This window comes from Nyctibius grandis, chromosome 15 (genome assembly GCF_013368605.1).
Source record: "Nyctibius grandis isolate bNycGra1 chromosome 15, bNycGra1.pri, whole genome shotgun sequence".
NCBI classification, from domain to species: Eukaryota; Metazoa; Chordata; class Aves; order Nyctibiiformes; family Nyctibiidae; genus Nyctibius; species Nyctibius grandis.
In genome coordinates, this window is record NC_090672.1 from 10,558,563 (window position 1) to 10,579,475 (window position 20,913).

The 20,913-nt window shown below is 39.5% G+C and overlaps 1 protein-coding gene across 4 annotated transcripts in view; it reads left to right on the forward strand.

Annotated features, from left to right (window-relative positions):
- Nucleotides 1-20,913, forward strand: part of CEP112 (centrosomal protein 112) — a 166,176-nt gene that overhangs the window by 73,615 nt on the left and 71,648 nt on the right. For all 4 annotated transcript variants that reach the window (XM_068413347.1, XM_068413348.1, XM_068413349.1 and 1 more), the window contains one exon: nt 3,720-3,902. In XM_068413347.1, coding sequence (XP_068269448.1) covers nt 3,720-3,902 — 183 coding nt within the window. The remainder of the gene's footprint in view (nt 1-3,719; nt 3,903-20,913) is intronic.

Here is a 20,913-nt window from a genome sequence, read left to right on the forward strand (position 1 = left end):
CAATATTTCTGGAATTGTGGACATAAATTGACATGAATTTTCATACTTTGGTGTCAAATATTTATTGTAGCAGCTACATTTTTCAAAGAGGTAGTGAGCTAACTAATTTCCTTTCCCTCCTTTGGGGACTATAAAAAGAATTTCAAAGGCAGGCTTGTTCTTGAGAACAAGTCGAAATTGTTCTAAAATCGAAAAGCTTAAACTTAGTGTGTGATGTAAAAGCAAAAACTGGATAGTAGAAGGTCTTGTCTGTATTAGGGTCTTTAAAAAGGTATTTGCTGACGTTGATTATATTAGAAGTATTTGGCTTCTGAAAATATCTTCTGCAATCAGCAGGCTGTTTACTGGAGATCTTTGTTCTTCAGATGTACAAACCGAACCAGCGCTAACGGCAGCGGGAGTTCACTTTAAGTCTTCATTAGATTGTCTCTTGTTTTAGCAGGTTGTTCTAAAACACTTCTCTGTTTAGGTGCAGTTAAGTCTGCCGGCGTTAAAGGCCATCGTCCATCAGCAGCTGTGGTTGTTGGTGGCCTGCCTAGGGTGGGCATGGTCTACATGGCCTGATCTGTTGGCAGACTGCGTGTATGTGTGTATTTATGCTAGTGAATAGCAAAAGATGGTCACAGTTCTTGGATTAATCTGTTTTGAGCTTTTTCTTAAGAATTTTGTCTTCTCTTTTCTCTGCAAGAGCAAGTAAATATTGTTAAATTTCAGTTAAAAGCAGAAATTTAAAAATAAATGGTGTAATTCTGGTGATGGCTTAGTAAATCAGCTGTTGGCTGTTGCCTTGAATATGGTTCTGTCATACTGGTGCAGAAAGAATTAAAAAATGAAGGATTCACATAAGAAGAGGTCATAATTTTAAAAAACTTGTGTTATTTGGTAATAACAGTGTTTCACAGTAAGAACAGCTATATGGGGTCGGGCAGTCCTGCTTGTTGTAGTGTCCAGGCCGTGGCTGGAGATAGGAACAGATACGCAGAGAAGAGAATAAGAGAATCTCATCTTTGGGGGGACAAAATGAGGAAACATCTAAGCTACAATGAATATCATCTGATTATGGTCATGGGGTGCACACTGTTATTTAAGGAATGTGGCTTTTCAGTATTGCCCCTAATTCCCATTGTGAATATCGTGTTGCTTGTCTGCCTGAGATGTATAGCACCTAAAACTGTCTGTCTTGTAGACACTTAGGTACTGGATTTGAGTGGACATTTTAGTGTAATCTGATGAAGTGCTAAGCATCTCGGGGTAGATGCAGGAAGACCTCAGCATGATACAATTTTTAAAGGAGATGGTTTTGTTATATCAATCATAAAGGTGCTCTCTGCCTTAAAGAAGAGACAGAGTCCACAGTGATTTGTGAAAAGTTAATATAGTTTTCATGCAGCTTCCTGTGATGAAGGAGACCTGTTGTTGCTGAAAAACGACATGGTGGGGTGTTTTTTTTTTCCTTTTGTTGGTATACACTAATTCTTCTTCCTTTAAAAAAAAAGAAAACCAACAAAAAACCAACAGCAATACAAGAAAGAGAGAGGCAGGAGTGGAAGAGAAACCGTAGTGCTTGGCAGTGGTTCTGAGGAGAACAGGAGGTTCAGTGAATGTTCACCAGTGCAATCAAATAGCTGCTCAGTCACTTCACGTTACTTGTACAGGAATGCAGGTTTTGTTGGTTACGAATGTGGGGTCCTTGTTAATAATTGTTAGGGAAGATGGGTTTTCTAGGTCTTTGAACTTGAGCGAAGAAAATGCTCTCATCCCCATCCTTTCTCTCCTCTCCTGTCTCTCCACCTCTGCTCTTTTCCTATAATATAAATCCTGTAGGTGAAGAGATTACTAAATAAAACCATAATTACTTTGGTTGGGTAAAGTGGTGACGTACATGTGTATCGTGTAACTGGTTGAAGAAGCAGCATCTGTCCCTTGCCCCCTTCCAGCACACATTCCCTGCCCGCTGCCCTTTCTTGTCTTCAGTTAAAAGAGTGAAAACCTAAATAATTGAAGTTCCCCACAGCAAACTGTCTTACCCCAGACCTTACATGGTGCAACCAGCTGAAAATCCAGTAATTAAGAAAATAAAATGTTTGAATAAAAAGACCTCTCTTGTTGACATGATTTCTTTTAATCAGGTCTGATTTATGAAAAGATGCAGAACATTTTTTCCCATAGCCCAGGCAAAGCCTTTACAATTATTTTAGGGAGGAAGAATTCTTTCATTGAGGCACACTAAGGACACCAATAGCATCTGAAAAGAAATCAGTTTTGTACAACCTTGGGCAGAAAAACCTGACTTACAGAACTTTGTGTAAGGATCCCAGGCCCAGTACAGATAATGTGTGCCTCCTGGGGGTTAACTCCTTCAGGGACTTAAGACGTCTATTAATGAGCTCTTTAGTATTATTAAATAATGTAGATATATTAAACCGTAGAATATTGCATCTGTTCTACTTCATTTTCAGAAGGATGCTCCTGGCTGCAGCATGGATGATGTATTTTACTTTTAAACTCAGCATACGCTGATCTGTAGTTTGAGAAAATGTGGGTCTTTTTACTTCACTTCAAATTTTAAACCTGAAAGCCACACAAACAGCTCATATTATTCCAGAATTGAATGCTACAGCTTTAAGATAAGGTGCCGGGGCGCTCTCGGCGCACACACAGCCAGCTCCTCCTGTTCGCTTTTTTTTTTCTCACGCTGAAAATAACCCACCATATTCATGATAAGAGCATTTTTTTTTTTTTTTTTCCTTTTCCCCCCTCCTCCGAAATCCACCAAAACTGAAGAAAAATCCAAGTGACTGTTCTTAGCAGCTGTGTGGCCCGGAGTTCAGTGGGGAAGCGGCTTCCTGCCGTCCCTATTCATCACCTGCTTCAAAGGCAGCCTGGCTGCTCCAGTGTGCAGGCCAGGTAGGGTGCCATTGTGCGCAGGCGGGGAGGATTAGTATCAAAGCTGCGGCAACCAGGCCCTTGGTCTCGGGCTGCCATTCAGTCTAGCGGGGAGAGGCTAAGACTGGCCAAGGTCACAGCATCCAGTGTGGTGCGGACTGGGAAAGGATCCTGAGAATAGAGGGCTTCTTATGAAATCATGGTGCAAGCTTGCAGCACAGCAGGTGCCCTTCTGGAACACATACATCTGTTTATGTTGGGATAGCGTAGCTGACAACGGGATAATAGAGCTTTGTTTTTTATAATTTTCTTTCTTTTTTTATTAAAAAAAAAAAAGACAACTGTATATAGAACGGCGTTGCGGAATATTGAAGGAAGAGCTTTCGCTTTGGAAATCATAAAGAAATCTTTAAAAGATTTAATTGCTGGGGTGGGGGGGTTGAGTGTGTATACTTAAGCAAAGGGGAGCGCAGGCTGCCTGTTAACCATTTAGGATCCTCAGCCCTGCGGATGCGCAGCAGCAGGGTACGGGGGAACCGGACACAGAATGCGACAATGCAAATTTTTTTTTTTTTTTTTTTTTTGGTACGCTCCGACATTTGTACCAACAAATTGGTTAAGGATGCGCTGGATTTGCTCGGTTGTCTCCATTGTTGGGATTGCCTGGAGGAATTCTGTCACGCTAACGGTGGCTTTTTAAAAGGTGAGGTAATAGTGACGTAAAAATAAAATTGCCAACTTGATGAAATTAAGGGGAAAATTAAGCTGTAGACGAGTTGTCATGACGACAAGGATGTTCTGTTGATGAACTGTACTCCTCACTGTCCAATCAGATAGTGGAGCTGAAGCTGGAGCATGAACAGGAGAAGACGCACCTATTCGAGCAGCACAACGCAGAGAAGGGCTGCCTGGTCCGAAACCATGAACGGGAAATCGAGAAACTGGAAAAACAGCTTCGAGCTGCCATGGCAGAGCACGAGAGCAAAACTCAAGAATGCAGGAAACGAGACGGACAGGTAATGATCAATAATGTTTGAAAGGCGTACGCTTATTAGAAAATGCTAATAATTAGTGTTTCCTGATTGCCAGCATTGTTGGTGATGCACGCTGTGTGAGCATTTGCGAAACTGGCACATAAACGTGATTTTGTTCTTCTTTTTTCTTCTTTTTTTTTCCGCTTTCCCCCCTCCCTTCCCACTGCTGAATAGGGCTTTAACTGCAAAAACCACAGGTAGCCAGATTAAAAATCCCATGGTGCGCTATAACTCGGCCTATTTATAATCTTGTCTCATTTTCTTTCATGATGGATTTGTTTAAGAAAAAAAGGTATCTGTTCTTTCCCCCCCCAGCCCTCACACTCACCCCTCCTTTTCTCCTTCCTGGGCAAATCCATATGAATTATATCTGCTTCATTCGTATGCTTTTTTTGTTTTAAATCTCTACAGGTAACTCACAAATGGCTTTATTTCATTTTGTTCATGCCCTTTTGTTTCAGTTTTGTATTCTAGATTTGCATTGTGTGTTTGGCTACGTATGTCGGATGTTTGATAAGATGATGTGGGTTCGGGGTTGCTTACCATCACGTTTATTTTCCTCCACACACACGCACCCCTCCCATCCTCCATCTCTGTGGTCACTGTTGGAAGCCATTTGGCAGAATAACCCCCAGCTGGGGTAGCATTTGACTCTTCAAACTTCTGGATGAAATGCGCGCTGTCAGCATGGAAAATGATCTTTATGAGTTTTCACTTCAAAAAACATCTTACTGCATTTTTTCAATGTATTTTGTAAGGATGACATGCTATATTTTCCTAAGAGCCTATACTAAAAAGGCCTGCAATGGCAATATTTAAAAAAAAATAAGGTGATTTTGTAGTTTAAAGAGTATTCAAAAAATAATCTTTACTAATCAGCATTAGAATTACTTATCATGCATGGATTATTTTATACCAAAACTGGACATTTTGGTAAGGCATCTTTAACGACGCGTTTTCCGCGCACCACCGCCTTCCCTATGAGATGTAAGACTCTGACATTGAGGCATTTTCACTTTACTTCCCTGTAGACTAGTAGGCTGTGTCTTTTACTGGCAACTATACTGTAGCTAAGTGAAATTGAACATTTAATTTTTAAATTATTTTTTTTTGTTACCTTTGGATGACTCAGACTCTATCGAAATCTGGCTTAAGTAAGTCTATTGGAAAACAAATGGCTTGTTGGGGGAGGATGAGGGATATATTGTGGAGCCAGGACTTATTTCTCCTTCCCACCATTCTGGTTTTCCAAGGAAAACGAGAGATACTTTAGTGAGAACGCTTGGGAAGAGGATATTCAGGTGGCTTCTGAAGAATTAAACCTTGCCCTTTATTCTCCGCTTTATTGTAAGAGTGAACAAAGACTTAAATTGTTAAAGGGACTGGTCCTTATCTTTGGATTTTTTTACTTTGGCCCAAGATGCATCTTAACTACAGAGCTATTTGCGAGTGCCTGTTCAAAGTTGTACCGTCCTCTCACCTGCATTCCTGATGTGCGTTTGCGTACAAAGGCAGAGCTGTAGCACTTACGGTAAAAAAACGTTTTAGAATTATATATAAATTGTTCTGCCTTCACGCCAGCGTTTATTACAGTTATTGTAGTGCTCCGTATGACACGGAGTACAAAGGTAAAGGGACTTTCTTAAGCAAATGCAGAGAATCTGGGAGGTGCCTCGTGAGTATATCTCTCTATTTAGTTCTGTTGTGGGTCGTTTCTGGCAAAGATTGGAGCCCAAAGTTTGGTTGTGCTTTCTATTTGCAGTGGGATATATAATGCTGCTACAGGTGCTGTGTAAAAAACTGGAAATTATCGCAGCTATTAGGAAAATCTGAAACCAGTTTGAAAAGCAAAAACTTTGGCCTTTTTAAAGGGCTTTTCTTTGTACTTTGAATATCCCTGTACAGTCATTTGAGCGTTGCTGCCATGAGAATGACATGTAAATCAGGGAAGAAAATATGGTTGCCTTTGACTTGAAGAGCTGTTGTTTATTTAAATTCTAGTAAGAATCTATCAGCTTTCAAGGACGCATGTTTTTTCCATTTTGGAAAATAAATCGTTCTTTGTTCCTTCCTCTGGTCTTTGTATTAAAATTCACTTTTGTCCTTGCAGTGAGCTTAATAGACAATACCAGCGTTTCTTATGAAATTATGGCACATATTTTTAATAAAATTTTTTAATCTTTGCATGTGGTTACTAAAATGCGTGTTTTGGACATCTAGCATGACTAATGGCCAATGTCCTTTATGAAACATTACATGGTCTCTTAACAAAGATATCCCAGTGATTTAATGAGTTTCTGTAGAGACAGCTTTTTAAAAACCTGTTAAAATTGAACAATGTTTGACAGCAGTAATTTTTAGGACCGCTTTATATTACAGTGAAGGTGCTATAAGACAGGAGAAGAGGCCATTTTGCTTCGCTAAATGAAAAGTAGGTTTGCTGGGTATTTAAAAAAATTTAAATAATTAGCATTAATCACGTACAAGTAGCTTGGTTTGAAGGACCTATCTGTTCAGTGTTTGGTGAATGATGTGAAAGCACCGTTATTAAAGGTATTCACTGTTATTTCTTCAATCCTTTTCCATATGAAAGAGTAGCAAATGTTTAAAATACGTATTTCTTACTATATTACTACAGACAGCTATGACTGAGTACTGTGGAACAATTTATACTGTTATTGGAAAGATTAATTTTTTTTTTATTGCATATCCAAGGTCTCTACTTTCTCATAGGTCTTCAGCTACTGTGAAAGACAGTATACAAAACGGTTAGATTTTATTGAAATATGAATACATTTATTAATGCTTTACTCAGAACTAAAGTATAAAAATTAATATTTTGGTGCATTGTCAGATTTTAATTAAATATAAAATAATGTTACTGCTTCTTTGAAATATAAGTTTAATATATTTTCAGGAAAGGAAACTGATTTAAGTGGATCACCTTTTGTATTGCTGATGAATTTCTGGATAACAATTGCATTCCACTTTAGCTCTTGGATTTATCCATTTCTAGGAGGCTTGCTTTGATTTTTTCACCTGGGGTTGTAATGCTTGGGGAGGAGTAAAATGACATGTAGGTCAGTAAAAGTCAAAGCAGTACAAAGGCTTTTGTACCATGCTGTGTTCTTGTAGTCTTTTAAATCCTATACGTTTTCTATGAACTGCCATAATATTGTTATTCTTTAAATAGTAACTAATAATACAGGAATTGTTTTTAAAGGGCAGTTTTGAATCACCATTTCTATTTAATTTAGATTTTTTTATATTATCTGGATTTTTTTTAGGAGCATTTTTAAGCTACAGTTTGCTTGGTCATTCATTCCCCACCTCCCTAAATAATTTTAGTTTATACATTAGTTCAAAAAACAGGGAAACTCCTTGGATGACAGAGATCTTCCTTTTGTTTTAACAAAACCAGCCTGGCTACTGAATTGGCGATTTTCTGAAGCAAGACTTCTGGTTACAAAGAATAGTACATCTAGTTTGCTTCTGCAAAATAAGATAGCAAGGTTAGGAAATGTTAATAACGGATGCCCGATGGGCGGCGGTGCCAGTGGTACCCTTATATTTTCCCTTTATCCTGCGAATGTCATTCTCTGCCCAGCATCTGACACGTGCCCTCAACCAACTCAAAGATTTTCATGTTCCAGATGCGTACAAAGTTGGATCGTTTTCATGCTTGTTCTTTGACTGTTGACCTTCAGGCAAGGAGAAGAAAAATGTACCCCTGTAAATTCTAATATAGCGCTTTGCACTAAAGCGAGAGGGGAAAAAAGTTTCCGTGAGGAAACTGAATTCTCTTTCCAGGTTCTGCTATGAGATAATAGGCAAGTCCACTGCCTTCATCCATGTGTCACGGGGTCAAGAGAAGCTCGGACACTGAGGCACGTTTAGCCAGTATTTGTTACTGATATCACGGTGTTTAATTTTAACATGTACTATTTATGCTCTCAAAAATGAAGCTGCTTTAAGAGAAGATCACTGGTGTTTGGGGGTGTCTTAAGGCTCTGGATAAACCAGTGCTGGTTGGGAAGGGAAAACCTCAAGTTCTGAAGTCATGCGAACACACGCATTGAGAATGGAAGTTGTTATACAAAAAGAGCAGGCTGGAGGTGGCGAGGAGAGTCAATAAGGTATTTTCCCATGTCCGAAGTATCTGTTTCCTTTGTCCTCTCTTGCTTTTTCACTTCCCGCAATCCCCTTGGCCTTTACCATCCCGGTTTGCTTTACCTTCTCAGAAATCACCGGCTCCTTGCCTGGGCCCCGATGTCTGGGGCATCCTTTCACTTCTCTTCTGGCTGCTTCTTTTTGAAAATTTGCTTCTTTGCACTTGTAAACAGTGATCTTTCTGCAACTGTTGCTTTGCACCTGGTTTTGTCTGAATTAATTCCGAGCTGTTCGAGCCTGTTGAGTTAATAATAAAAAAAAACCAGTCATGATCATTATTTTCATTCCAGCAATGATCATTATTTTTGTTCCAGCAAATCCTTGGTATATGTTTATGGTTCTATATAGATAATTACTGTATCAACAAAGTGGGGGGAACAGAAGAGATTTATCTCGCCTCCATATATGTAGTCAGTCTGAAGTGGTGCTGTGCTGGTATGTTTGTCTGATGGCGAGCTTTATCAACCACTGACAAGAGGAAATACAGAAAAAAATTAATAGAAATATTATATACTTGTTTAATGATAAATAACCAACACATGCACAATTTCTGTCTGTGTGTAAATACTGCTGTCGCAGTAACTTTTCAGTGCTATACTAATACAGAAGGAATTTGGGAGCATTTGTTTCACAACAGGAGACGTTATTAAACTTTGATCTGAAAGACCCTGTCATTACCATACAGATAAATCACTGATCAACTCTTCTGCTTCATGTAATTGTTCTAATATTTCCAAACACCAGTTTCCACAGAGATATTCTTCTGGTATCTGTGGAAGCAGTTTGCTTGATCGTATCTGGAGGGTACAGATCGATGTGGCCTGTGAAACAGTCAGATGTTGATGGTGCTACTGAGCTCACTTCTGTATGCAGCTTGGAGTAAATAAGTTCTATGACTCATTTTTTCTTTGACTTCTTTTTTCCTTTCTCAATAGAAGATGTCTTTGGCCTGAGAAGAAATGCGTTATTTGCTATGCAGGCTTTCTCTGCAGACAATCTAAATGGTGGAGTTGCAAGCTAAATATTTGTTATATTTTATTTGGAGAGTAGCTATTGGGCTGACAGTCAGACTTCTGTAGACAGACAGATGATCCCTTTTAGCCTTTCTTAAACAAAAGCTTTTGGCTATATTGCAGCATGTTTAATTTACAACCAATCAACACAGGATAATGAACATGACTGTTGATGTAAAATATTTAAAATACCAAATATTTGTTGCAGCACTTGCAAGGCCAAATGCACCAGTTTCCTGGGGAAATACTCAAATACTGTCCCTTATTGGGCTCTGGTAATCAACACATCTGGTTTCAGCTGTACTTGAGTAAATGCAGAGGAGCTGTGGGAAGAATTTGGGCTGCAGCATAGACATCATCTTTGAGATTAGAGGAAAAAGTGAGCATTTGCTCTAAAACTGGAGCACACGGTTCAGGCTCAGGGTTCTCTCCATCAAGCACCCCCATCAGGGCAAGGTTCTGTGCACCCTCCTGTGCACCTTCCCCATCCCTGCTCAGATGAAGCCACCTTGCCACGTTTGTTGTTTTGTGTCAAGCACGCTGCTTCTGGTCCCCACTTCCAAGCTGCTGCTTCTGTCTGAGATGCCTTTCGAAAGGCTGTTGAACAAGCTATAAACATCTGCCACTTCCGCGCTTAATGGAACCATCAAAGTGTTCTCATGCTGTAGTGGGTGATCATCTATGATCTCTTCCACATTTTTCCTTGACTCTAACTTTTTACGATATGACTGAAATTAGATAGTGAGGAATTTGGTGCAGGAGGTGTGACTTTACTTGCTCCTCTGTCCTTTTATATTTCAGGCTGTTTAGCATTGGAAATATTTACTAAAGACTTTTTTTGGAAGCCATACATAATGGTACATAAATTATCATTTGCTGATTAAAAATGGTAAATTAGTTTGGGAGAGAACTGACATTTTGTGCTGTCTACAGTGTATGTAAAAGAGAAAGCAGTTGCCATAGGAACTAGCTCATCACATAGTACCAACTCTGATTCTGAGATGGAGTTCTTTTCAGCAAAATGGACTTTCTGTATATAGAATATAAAATTGAATATATATAGCAGTTGTTATTACACTGTAGTCAACATTTTATATTTTTTGTTTTAATTTTAAATATTGGCAGCTGAAAAGGTGGAGTATGTAATTTCACTTGTGTAGGGACAGGGTGTGTATCATATTGCAGTGATTTTATTTTATACCAGTACTCCCTGTTTAGGAAAAAGTGATTATTTCCTGCATAGGAGGTAATACAGACAGAATAATTTCTCTGAAAAAAAAATGAGATTAGTCTTTCTCATCAGCAGGGTAAAGGATCTTTATGCCAGTTAACACATAGGCAAGGTGTGGCTTTGCATATAAGGTTTGTGTATGATGGTTACAATGAATGATTAACACGAAGAGACAATAAGCTATATGTAGTGTGAAATTATTTTTAAAATTAAAGTTATATAATGGAATACTGATGTAATAAATTATCAAGTACATTAGTAAACACAAAACAAGTGATAGTAACTGCAGCATTTGAGATGGTGTAACAAAATTTCTAAGCAGAGAGGCAAAAATACTGTGTTACTTTGCAGAAATGGTCAACCTACAATATAAGCCCTTGATTTTAAAATAAAAGGAGCACATGCTTTCTATTTGAAGTTCAGTGTATGGCAAAGCCAGACTTTAAAGTTGCTTGTTGGTATTACTTCCAAGTGTAAGAGTTGAAATCTTCTGGTTTGAATGTAGCTTCTGTGATATTGGATTGTTTCAAATATTACAGCTGAACTTGTTGTTTGGTAAATATCTGCTGTACAGAGAAGGGGGTTCTTACTCACAACATTCTTTGTTAATGATTTTTAGTTCTTTTGAAAATTACTTTTTAGAATTATCTTCTAATTTGCTTGAGAGACTTGTTGAATAGAAGGCATTTGACTTCTCCTAATCCATAGAACAAGTACAGCAATTTGGAAAACAGCAGTGATATCTACTTCAAAATTCCACTGAACGGCTGAAGTGACATGCTCTGATGGGAGATCAGGAGTCATATTGGAGTCTTTCACAGCATCATGGAATAATTTGGTTTGGAAGGACCTCTGGAGGTCATCACGTCCAACCTCCTACTCAAAGCAAGTCTAACTTCAAAATTACATCATGTTGCTTGGGGCCCAGTTCAACTGAGTTTTGAAAATCTGCAATGATGGAGATTTCATAACCTCCCTGAGCAACCTACTTCAGTGCTTTACTAATCTATTGTGAAATTTCTTTTCCTTTATATCCAGTTGGAATGCTTATTGTTGCAATTTGGATTTGTAGCTTCTTGTCCTTTCACTGCCACCTTCAAGAGCCTGACTCTGTCTTCTCTACAATTCCTCTTTACACTCAGTTGGAGACAGCAATTAGATTCCTTTTTAGTCTTCTGTTCTCCAGACTGAAAAAACCTAGTCTGTTGAACTAGCTGAAGGTCCTAGTGGCCCGTTCCTCTAGCTTGCAGAGTTTGACTTCCCTGTGAACGGCAAGCCTGCTCTCCAACATACTGACCACTTCCCACCAAAAGATGCCATCCACAGTATTGCACAAGGCTCAGTTTGCCCTATCATCCAGGTTGTTGGTGGAGATGTTAAGCTGTATCAGCCCTATCTGACCTTTGAGAAATGCCAGTTATAGCTGGTTGCCTGTTGACTCCTACTCTTCAAACCCAGTAGTCCAGTGAGTTCTCCACTCACATTGTAGTCCACCCATCCAGTCTATGTCTCTTCAGTTTGACTATACAGATGCTATAAAAGTCTGTATCAAAAGGCTTGCTAAACTCAACATAAAAAATGTTGACAGTTCTCCCCTTTCCACAGAGTCAGTTATTTCATTGTAGAAGACAATCAGTTTGGTCAAGCATGATTTGCCTTTGGTATAGCCAGGTTGGCTGTTCCCAGTGACCCTTTTATTCCTCATGTGCCTAGAAATTAATTTCATGGAATTTTACTCCATAATTTTTCTAGGGATGGAGGTTAGGATGTCCTGTCTAAGACTACCTACTAACGTGCTATGTATTGCAAACTTAGTAGTTAATTTTTTTAGGCCGTGCTTTTTCTCTTGTCCTGGTTTCTAGAGAAAGATTATCCAAAATCGATTTAATGTCTTTTTCTTAGGTCAGCAGATGTTAATTCCATTCAGTCACTACTACCATAAATCAAGTTTTGAACAGTAGTCTAGCTGTTAGATGATTTATCTGATAGGAGAGATTTTATGATCCATTCAGTTCTTCAATTCAAAGGTATTATAAATACCAAATGAAAGAATGAAACACTAGAAGAGAAATTATGACAATCTGTAGTTTGGAATGTTAACACCACTTGTTTTGGCAGCATTACTGGTCTTAAAACAATAGGATCCATATGGATGCTAATTTTCCCAATTTTGAGTAATAAATACAACCTCTTTGTGGTTTACGTAATGATATTACTCAATACCACTGCAGGGTCCAGTAGACGGTTTCATGATGAGGTAATAAATAGCAATTTTGGAGAGCTGATTATTTGTGTTTTTCTTTTATGTGGTTTATGATGGGGGAAGAAGAAATCACTAAGCCAGTGAAAAGCCTTGCCCTCTCCTGTAGCTGACATACTTTGGCTAAAGATATGTCAGTTGAGAAATATGAGACCATCCATAAAGCTCTGCATGCTCCCACATTAAAGAACTGTAGAGAAACCTTCAAGTGGAAAACCGGTAACAAATTGCAGCTGAGATGCTTATGGCACAGTGCACTGTCCTGCGCGCCCTGCCACTGCTCTGCTTTTTCCTCTGTATGTTGCTTTAGTCAGGAAGAAAAATGGAAGACTTCTCTGTTTTTTCTCTATTTCCTAGACAGGAGCTATGAGGGTAAAAAAAAAACCCAAACCCCGTGATGGGTTATCTGTGGATCTGAAGATGTTACTGGCACAGACACCAGACCGAGTACTTTATTGTTAAACATCTTTGCAGCTGTTTGCCCACTGGCCCAACCCCGGTGTCTGTAGCAACTCTTCGAAGTCCCCACTTCTGCCTCAGATGTTAGGAATTTGCTAACCCATCAGCTGGAGGGGTAGCCAAGTGCTTTGCAGTCTTTCAGCACCGCTTCTCGTGCCGGTGCCGTGCTCGGTGTGTGCTCCCAACTCCCTCCCCTTGTTTCAGCTCTAGGAGGCAGTTTCAGATCCATCTCTTCCAAGCTGCTCCATCTCCTTTTCTGTCGAAGCGCTGACTCTTGGCACGCCATGCCACGTACGTTGTAGGCTGGGTTTTGTCTCCTGCCACATCTGAGCAGTGAGTAACAAATACGCGCCAGCAAAGGTCTCCTGGCTGGGCTCTGTGGGACGTGCAAACCAAAGCAATGGGGCAACTCGGCACAATGTAAGGAATTGTGTTGGACCTGGGTGGTGGAGCCTGTCGGTCACTGGTGGTGTGCTCTGGTCAGCCCCGCTGTGACCCACCTCCTCTGGGGAGTCAGTTCGGAAGAGACCATTGCCTGCCTCTCCTTTTCTGAACTGGGCCTCTGCGTTTGGTCCTCGGGCAGGACCAGCTGCCCTGGCAGAGCCTTGGAGGGCCCACGCAGTCTTTTGTATTGCTCCACATTTCCTACCCTGATTCACTATCTCTTTGTCTTTTCTCAGTGACATCCCTTGACAGGACAAGGGGCAATGGGTGCAAGCTGGAGCACAGGAGGTTCCACTTAAATTTGAGGAAAAACTTCTTTACGGTGAGGGTGACTGAACACTGGAACAGGCTGCCCAGAGAGGTTGTGGAGTCTCCTTCTCTGGAGACATTCAAAACCCGCCTGGATGCGTTCCTGTGTGATATGGTCTAGGCAATCCTGCTCCGGCAGGGGGATTGGACTAGATGATCTTTCGAGGTCCCTTCCAATCCCTAACGTGATTCTGTGATTCTGTGATTCTGTGATTCTGCTGCCATTTTGTGGGTTTTTTCCCTCAAACCCAGATAAGAGCAGGGGTTTTTGGGGAAATTCCAGACAGAGGAAGCTTCATGTGTCCTCAGCTATAGGCTTTGGACATGTGCTGGGCTATGTTCAGGCTTACAGAACTGTACATGCCCCTTTTGCAATTTGTCTTTTTTCTTTTTGGAAACCTTTTTTTTTTTTTTTAAAAAGAAACAAATTAGAAAGAAAATACATTACTTTAAAATACAGTATTTTCAATATGAAGTCAGACAGCAGAGCTGTTCTTTGGTCCAGTCACCTTTGAAGAAATGATTGTCATCTTACTTTAACAATTACTGTTTCTTCAGTTTGAAAGAGTGGCAGAAGCTGTGACAGTGATTTAAAGTCTTCCGTGTTGATTTCTTGCAAAAAAATATTTTTCACAGTATGACTTTAAAGTAGGCTTTTTTCCCCCAATTACTGTACATGTTGGCAGCAAATTAGCTTTGAGAGAATATTGTGCACATCATAGTGCTCTGTTGATGTACTGGGGAGTCATTTTTGGATCTTTTAGCTCAGTCAGACCAATGACTGACGTTGTTCATGTCTTCAGTTCCTGTAGATTTGAAAGACTTTCTTTTGACAGGGAAGGTGATGTGGAAAAAAAGAAGCCAAAGTACAAGAAATGATTGGCAAAGTGATGATATCATCAAATGTTCAAAGACTTTGCAAATTGAAGCTTATTAGGCTGACATTTTGTCTTCTATTCAGCACTAATTGGAATCATGCCTGGGTGCATGATGTGGAAGGTACTTAATACCTGAGTGTTTATCATGACAAAAGGACAGAAATCAATGTCAAGGATGCTGTAGATTTCTGTGTAATGGAGAAAACAATATATTTCAAGCTGTAATTACTTATCTCATAGTAGTTTGTATTCATATGCATGAAAGTCCTCCTGAAATATTGCGAATAAGGAAACTTTATTGCTGGCCCCTAAAATATTGGCCTAATTATAAATATTCCATTTTCAGGTTTTAAAGTTGTGCCTCAGAGTTCATAAAAACAACACTGATGTAGTTTAAAAAAAAAAAAAAGACAACAATAAAACCTGACACTGTTTTTACTTGAAACAGATCTGAAAATCCCAGGAAGAGTGAACTCTGTCTCTCGTACGGGTGATACGATCCTTCTAAAGTTGTCTCTGACAGCTTGAATTCTTTTGTACTCTGTGCTTTCTGCTGTATTGGCATCTGTAAAATGAACTGAGAAAAGAGAAACAGTGAGGAAAGTGCTTTTGGAAAGGCAGCCACTGCAAGCACGGAGTACACTGGAATATTTGAAAATAGCTGCATGTTCTCCTGCTACACTTGGTATCGTTAGGGATTTCCGAGGTCGAGGTGCCTGCCCCTGGCAAGGGCGCACCCGTGCTGTCTGGGGTAGCACACATGACCAGCGTGTTAGTCTATGTCTTCATCTTGGACTTTCTCAAGTTGAATTCAGATCTTCAATTAAACCTCTAGTATAATATAAAATTAATATTTATTCAACAGTTGATGGAAACAACCAGCTGTTAGTTGAAATCATTACCTGAATTACAGTTTCTAATGAAATACAGATTGGTCATTGCAAAAAAAAAAAAAACCAACCAAAAAACCCCAAACACAAATCAATGTAGTCTTGATGCTCATAGGAATTACTGGTCATGATGTGACTGATAGAGCTGCCTGTGTGTTACTGTAAACTCCAGCAATCCTGTAACTAATAAGATGTTGACAAGCAGTAGGTTAAGGGGCTGATGGTAATTTGTATTGCTGGAATCCTCTCAGGGGTCTGAGTCTACGTTGTGTTAGTGAAAATATATAACAGACAATTCCTGTCCCGGTAAGCTCATAACATAAATGTGCTTGTAGGATATTAGAAGTGGGTGCAGCAAGCAGAAGGTTGAGGACCTGTGATAAACAATGAGGTTTATCAGTAGGTTGACATAGTTTGAGCAAGAAAGCAGAGGACACAGCACGTGAGCTGCTTCCCTCAAGGGGCTCTACTAATGACATAGTAAAAATGCCTTTCCATGATTTGTCTGTAGCATTAAGAGACATCTAAAGTATATTGGATACTTGCCATGTCTGCAGTTACTGCTGTTATCAAAGGTTTCTTATGTGACTGAATAGAACAGGGAAAGTGTTTGACTGTAGGTGGGAGATGAGCACACGAAGAACTTTTTTGTCTGTTCAAAGTTTGGGAGCCCTTATAATGATTTACCTGCTTATATAAATGCTGGTTGTTCAATCTACTCAAGCGATGTTTAATAGCAGCTAACTGTAAGCCTTCTAAAACTATATTGTATTGATTTTCTTGTAGGAAAGCAAATTTAAAGGATAATTTGTTATTGTAACTTTTGATCTATTGGATACTGTTGTTGGGAGTGGAGAAAATGGAGTAAGATCCAAGCTGTCAATATACCATTGGTAATATTAGAGAGAAAATACTGGTTTTCCTGCCAAAGTCAGTTGGAGCTGTGTGAGAGAGCGTGTGTGTTTGTTGGTATATATGTATGTGTGTGTGTATGTATTATTGCCCTCTAATGGATAGAATCTGAATGGCTCAGCTTTGCATGCTTGTATGGATTTCTGTAGCAAAACATTATTTTCAGGGTGTCTGATATTTCCAATTTTAGAAGAATCTTGTAATGTTTATTCATAAATTTGATGCATCTTTTGTGGGTAACATTCCTTTAGTTTGTAAAATTAATTTGAAGTTCAGTAGAAAGCCCCACGGCTTAGAGAAGTGCCTTTTCTTTGTTCTCTGAAGTGTTATTTCAGCTAAATTATAACTGCTTTAAATTCACCATTTTGTTTTCCTATTTTTACCATAATGCTAAAATAATAACTGAATATGAACAGAAAGTACCATGTCCCTGTACAATGGCAACATCAACGGCCTTTGAAGAGAAGCAGACGAGTAGAGCTCGCTCCCCTTGCTTTATCACATCCAGAGCGTGCCCCTGTCTCAACACTCCTGCTGAGCGCCCCACATAACCAGGAGCTGCCAAGCTCCTGAGATGTAGGTAGTGGAGGGAGTGAGCTCTTCACCTCCCTTCTCTGGTCGACACCTCGGCTGTAGAGAGAAGAAATGTAATTTCCTTTCCTTGAAATGTAAATACCTTTCCTTTTCAAAATTTCCAGCACTTTCTTTTGCAGCTGGATAACTACACAGTGTTTTGAACACATAGTGAAACATTTGTTGCTAACAGCTTGCTTCACTTCCAGTTGTAGATGCGTGCAACCAGAGTAGCAGTGAGCACCCAACAGTTACCTTCCTCCCCTCGAGGAGGTTCACGACGGTAGTGGTAGGCAGCATGGTTATTACAAAGAGGTTCCTGATGGATATAGATTGCAACAAGCCAAATATTTGTTCTTATGAAATCACGTAAATGTTCTGGGGACACCAGCAACTGATTTCACAAAGCTCTGCTAAGCTACCTCCAGTATCTCTGTACATGGTTTTAGCTGAGTCTGTCACATTTCTATTCATGATCCAATTAACAAGCTGAATCTAGGTTGGAAGAGCAGAAAGAACAGAACATTAATCAAATTCCCTTGTAATGACTGTGTTTTGGTGTGAATGACTTCTCTGAGGTGTGATACAACGCAAGGCATGCAGTACTGGCTTTTCCTGTCCTTCCCCAGGGCTGGGGTGCTTCCCTGTGCTCTACCTGCACAGCTTGGCAGGCACACACTCACAAAAGGCTGGTGCAGTGATCTGAGAGCTTCGTCCTGGGAGCAAAAGGAATTGTCCCTGGGTTTTGGGCTACTGCATTTTCCATTCATGGTGAAAATAGAAAAAAATTGCATGGGTTAACAGAGAGGGGAAGGATATTGCAGGAGCATCTTCTCAGCCCAAGATAGGACTTTATCTGCATTTATAAATATTGGTGTTTTTCTTCTGAACATGATGTTTCCTAGCAATACGTATTTTTCTGACAATAGTTATTTTCCACTTACAATCCATTGGCAGCCATTGTTTGTATTGTTTAAGGATCAATTGAGGAGTTTTTCTAAATGTTATTTTTGATTTGGTGACTTTGTTCGTCAGTGAATTATGAAAGCTCTGATTGTTTAGTGCACAAGAAGGCTACAACACATTACTGGCTCACATGCTCACTTAATGCATGCACATTGTGATGGCAGTAGTAATAGCACCATTAAAGAACAAAAGGTAGCAACACATAGTAGCTCTGTATCTGGCCAATCCCCTCGAATTACCATAAATATTTGAGCAATCTGAATAGTTTTGGACTCTGTAGTAAAGCTTTCCTGTTCTTATCTGGCACTAAAGGAATGTGGAATAAAGTATTCATATAATCAAGTATAAAAATATGTATGCTATGCAGTTATAATCATGTGCCATTAATCAGAAAATACTGCAGAAACTCTGACAAATTAAAAACACAAGGATGTGTCTGCAAGGGCTTTTTCAGTCATTAAAAAGCTGCTTCACCTCTCAGGCAAACTATTTAATGGCAACTTCTTGCTCAGTGTACTGACATCTTCAAAGGCTCTGACATCTGTCGGCCTTTGAACTACCATTAAAAAATATTATCCCATTTCCATTCTTTTATGCCCATTTTTTTAATTATAGCCCTTCTTTCAAGTTAGGAACATGGTTGGTTTAAATGATGCTGTCCTTTCGTTTTCAGCCACCCAGCTGCGGTTTGAATAAATTGATGTAGAATCAAAGGCGGGACTTTAAAGGGAAAAGGTTTGATGGACTTGGACTCCGAACCAGATGAGGTTTTATGATGAAAAGGGTTTAATCCCAGCACAGGCATCGCTTCTATCAGTCGAGCAGTACAAAGCGATTCATATATATAGGTTCACGAGAAATGATCTATTTTTTTTTTTAAACAGCACAGATCTCTTCAGGACTTGCAAATGTGGCATTAGCTAATATTCAGAGAGCTGATTTCCTTTCATCCACCAGAAGCTTATGATTATAGTACAGTTCTCGAATTGGAAATGAGAGCTGCAACACAGATTTAAAGCTATGCTGTCTGATTTGTATTCAATATACATGTCACTGCGGGACAAGCTAGTCTAGGCCAAGCTGGTTCAATAAAGGGAAAAACAGTTTCAGCATTGAAATTCTGGGCGGGGGGGGAGGTACCAATTAATTCTTACCTGCTCTACCTGAGTATTGTGTCGGATACTTAGTAGATTACTATCATTTCTAAAGCTGTGCAAACAAAACCTTGTGATAATATTTCTTTGGCATCTTTTGCATCAGCAGCTGAGAGAAAATACGCAGCATTAATCAGTAATGGCTTCTAATGTAGTCATTTATCTGGCAGGCAGTGTTTGTTTTTCTGTGCATGAGTTTGAAGGAGGTTTAGCAGAGACAGCCTTGCTGTTTCTTTATAGCAACAGCCTTCATTAATGTGGTAATCAGGCATGCATATGGAGAAAACTGAAATCTCTATCTCAACAAATGCATCAGATGCCCTTTGTCAAAAATACCACCTCATGGTATTCAAGAAATAATCTCTCTAATAGTTCCCTGATCTTCGTGCTTCATGTTAGTAGAAATGTGGTGCATAGTAATGATCTCTTACTTTTACATAGTCATATTGTGTCCTTCAAAACAGTGATGCTTTCCAGAAAAGTAAAAGCAGTAGATTTCAAATGTCTGCAAACGATGTCCTCTGAAAAGACTGTGCTTCATTGTTGTACAGAAAGGAGACTGCTCCCTTTGGTGCTCTGCCTCCAGTCAACAGTTTCTCCTCCGAGCCCTGCCCACAACCGTTGTTCCCTGCCAGAGTATTCTGTTTAGGAGTAATACATTTTTTCCTGATCTCTTAATACAATTCTGAGGTTAGATTTTTTGGGGGGGGGCAATGGGTAGTAAACATAAACATGGACCTATATAAATGGATATATTTAATGGTTTATTTTATTTTACTGGTATTCCATGAATTTGCATGTGTAGTATGTATTTTGATTTTACATTTAAACTATATATTAATATTTATTCAAAGTATAGTAGATTCAAAACAGTTGCATAAATAAGTCTGAAGAAATTCCTGCCTCAGGATGCAGTGGCCTATTTGTCATTCAGAAAATGAAAGTGGCATCAACTGAATTCAAGGACAAACTGAGGAGGATGAAAAAGATAGAGATCAATGTAAAGGTGCCAGAGGAAGATAGCCAAAAATACTATCTCTACCAAGAAAAGAAATGTTGTGCACACAGCTTTCATTTATTTTGTACAGATCATCCTGTGATTGATCTTGTCTTTCTGAACTGGTAGCTGTGGAGCATGATGCTTCCAAAAGGTCTCTGAACTCAGAGGAGCCGCTGTCAGGATGATGGGAATAGTGCAACCAGCACTTGAGGATAAAGGTGCAGAGAGAGAGACTAGAAACGGTGTCAGCTGCATGTGTGTGCACAAAATACACAATAGGTACCATCTGCTGATGCCTCTGACTCCAACCTAACAGCTAGGTTGGAGCGAAGTCTTCCTTCTCTAGGACTTTCATCCTCAGATGGAGGTGACAAATTTCTCTCTTTGATATAAGGATTGACACTAAAGATGGTCAACTAGAATTTGCTTCTTCCTATTAGGAGCTGATTTCAAAAAGGAGAAAGTCAAAAGTTGCACACGTGTGTTTAATTCTGCATCTTATTTGTGTAACAGCTAACGTACAGATAAGAATTTACCACAACTCATTGATTAACAGAAATACTGCAACCATTGTTACTGCCTTGCAGAAATGAAAGCAGCTGATTATTTCTTTAAAGTCTAAACCTGTAAGTGACACAATTTTTATTTCTGAAGCTGCTGGGTTTCAGGATTTCTGCCCACACATATTGCCATTCATGAGAGCGAGAATGAGGGCTTCATGCTTGGTTAAAGAC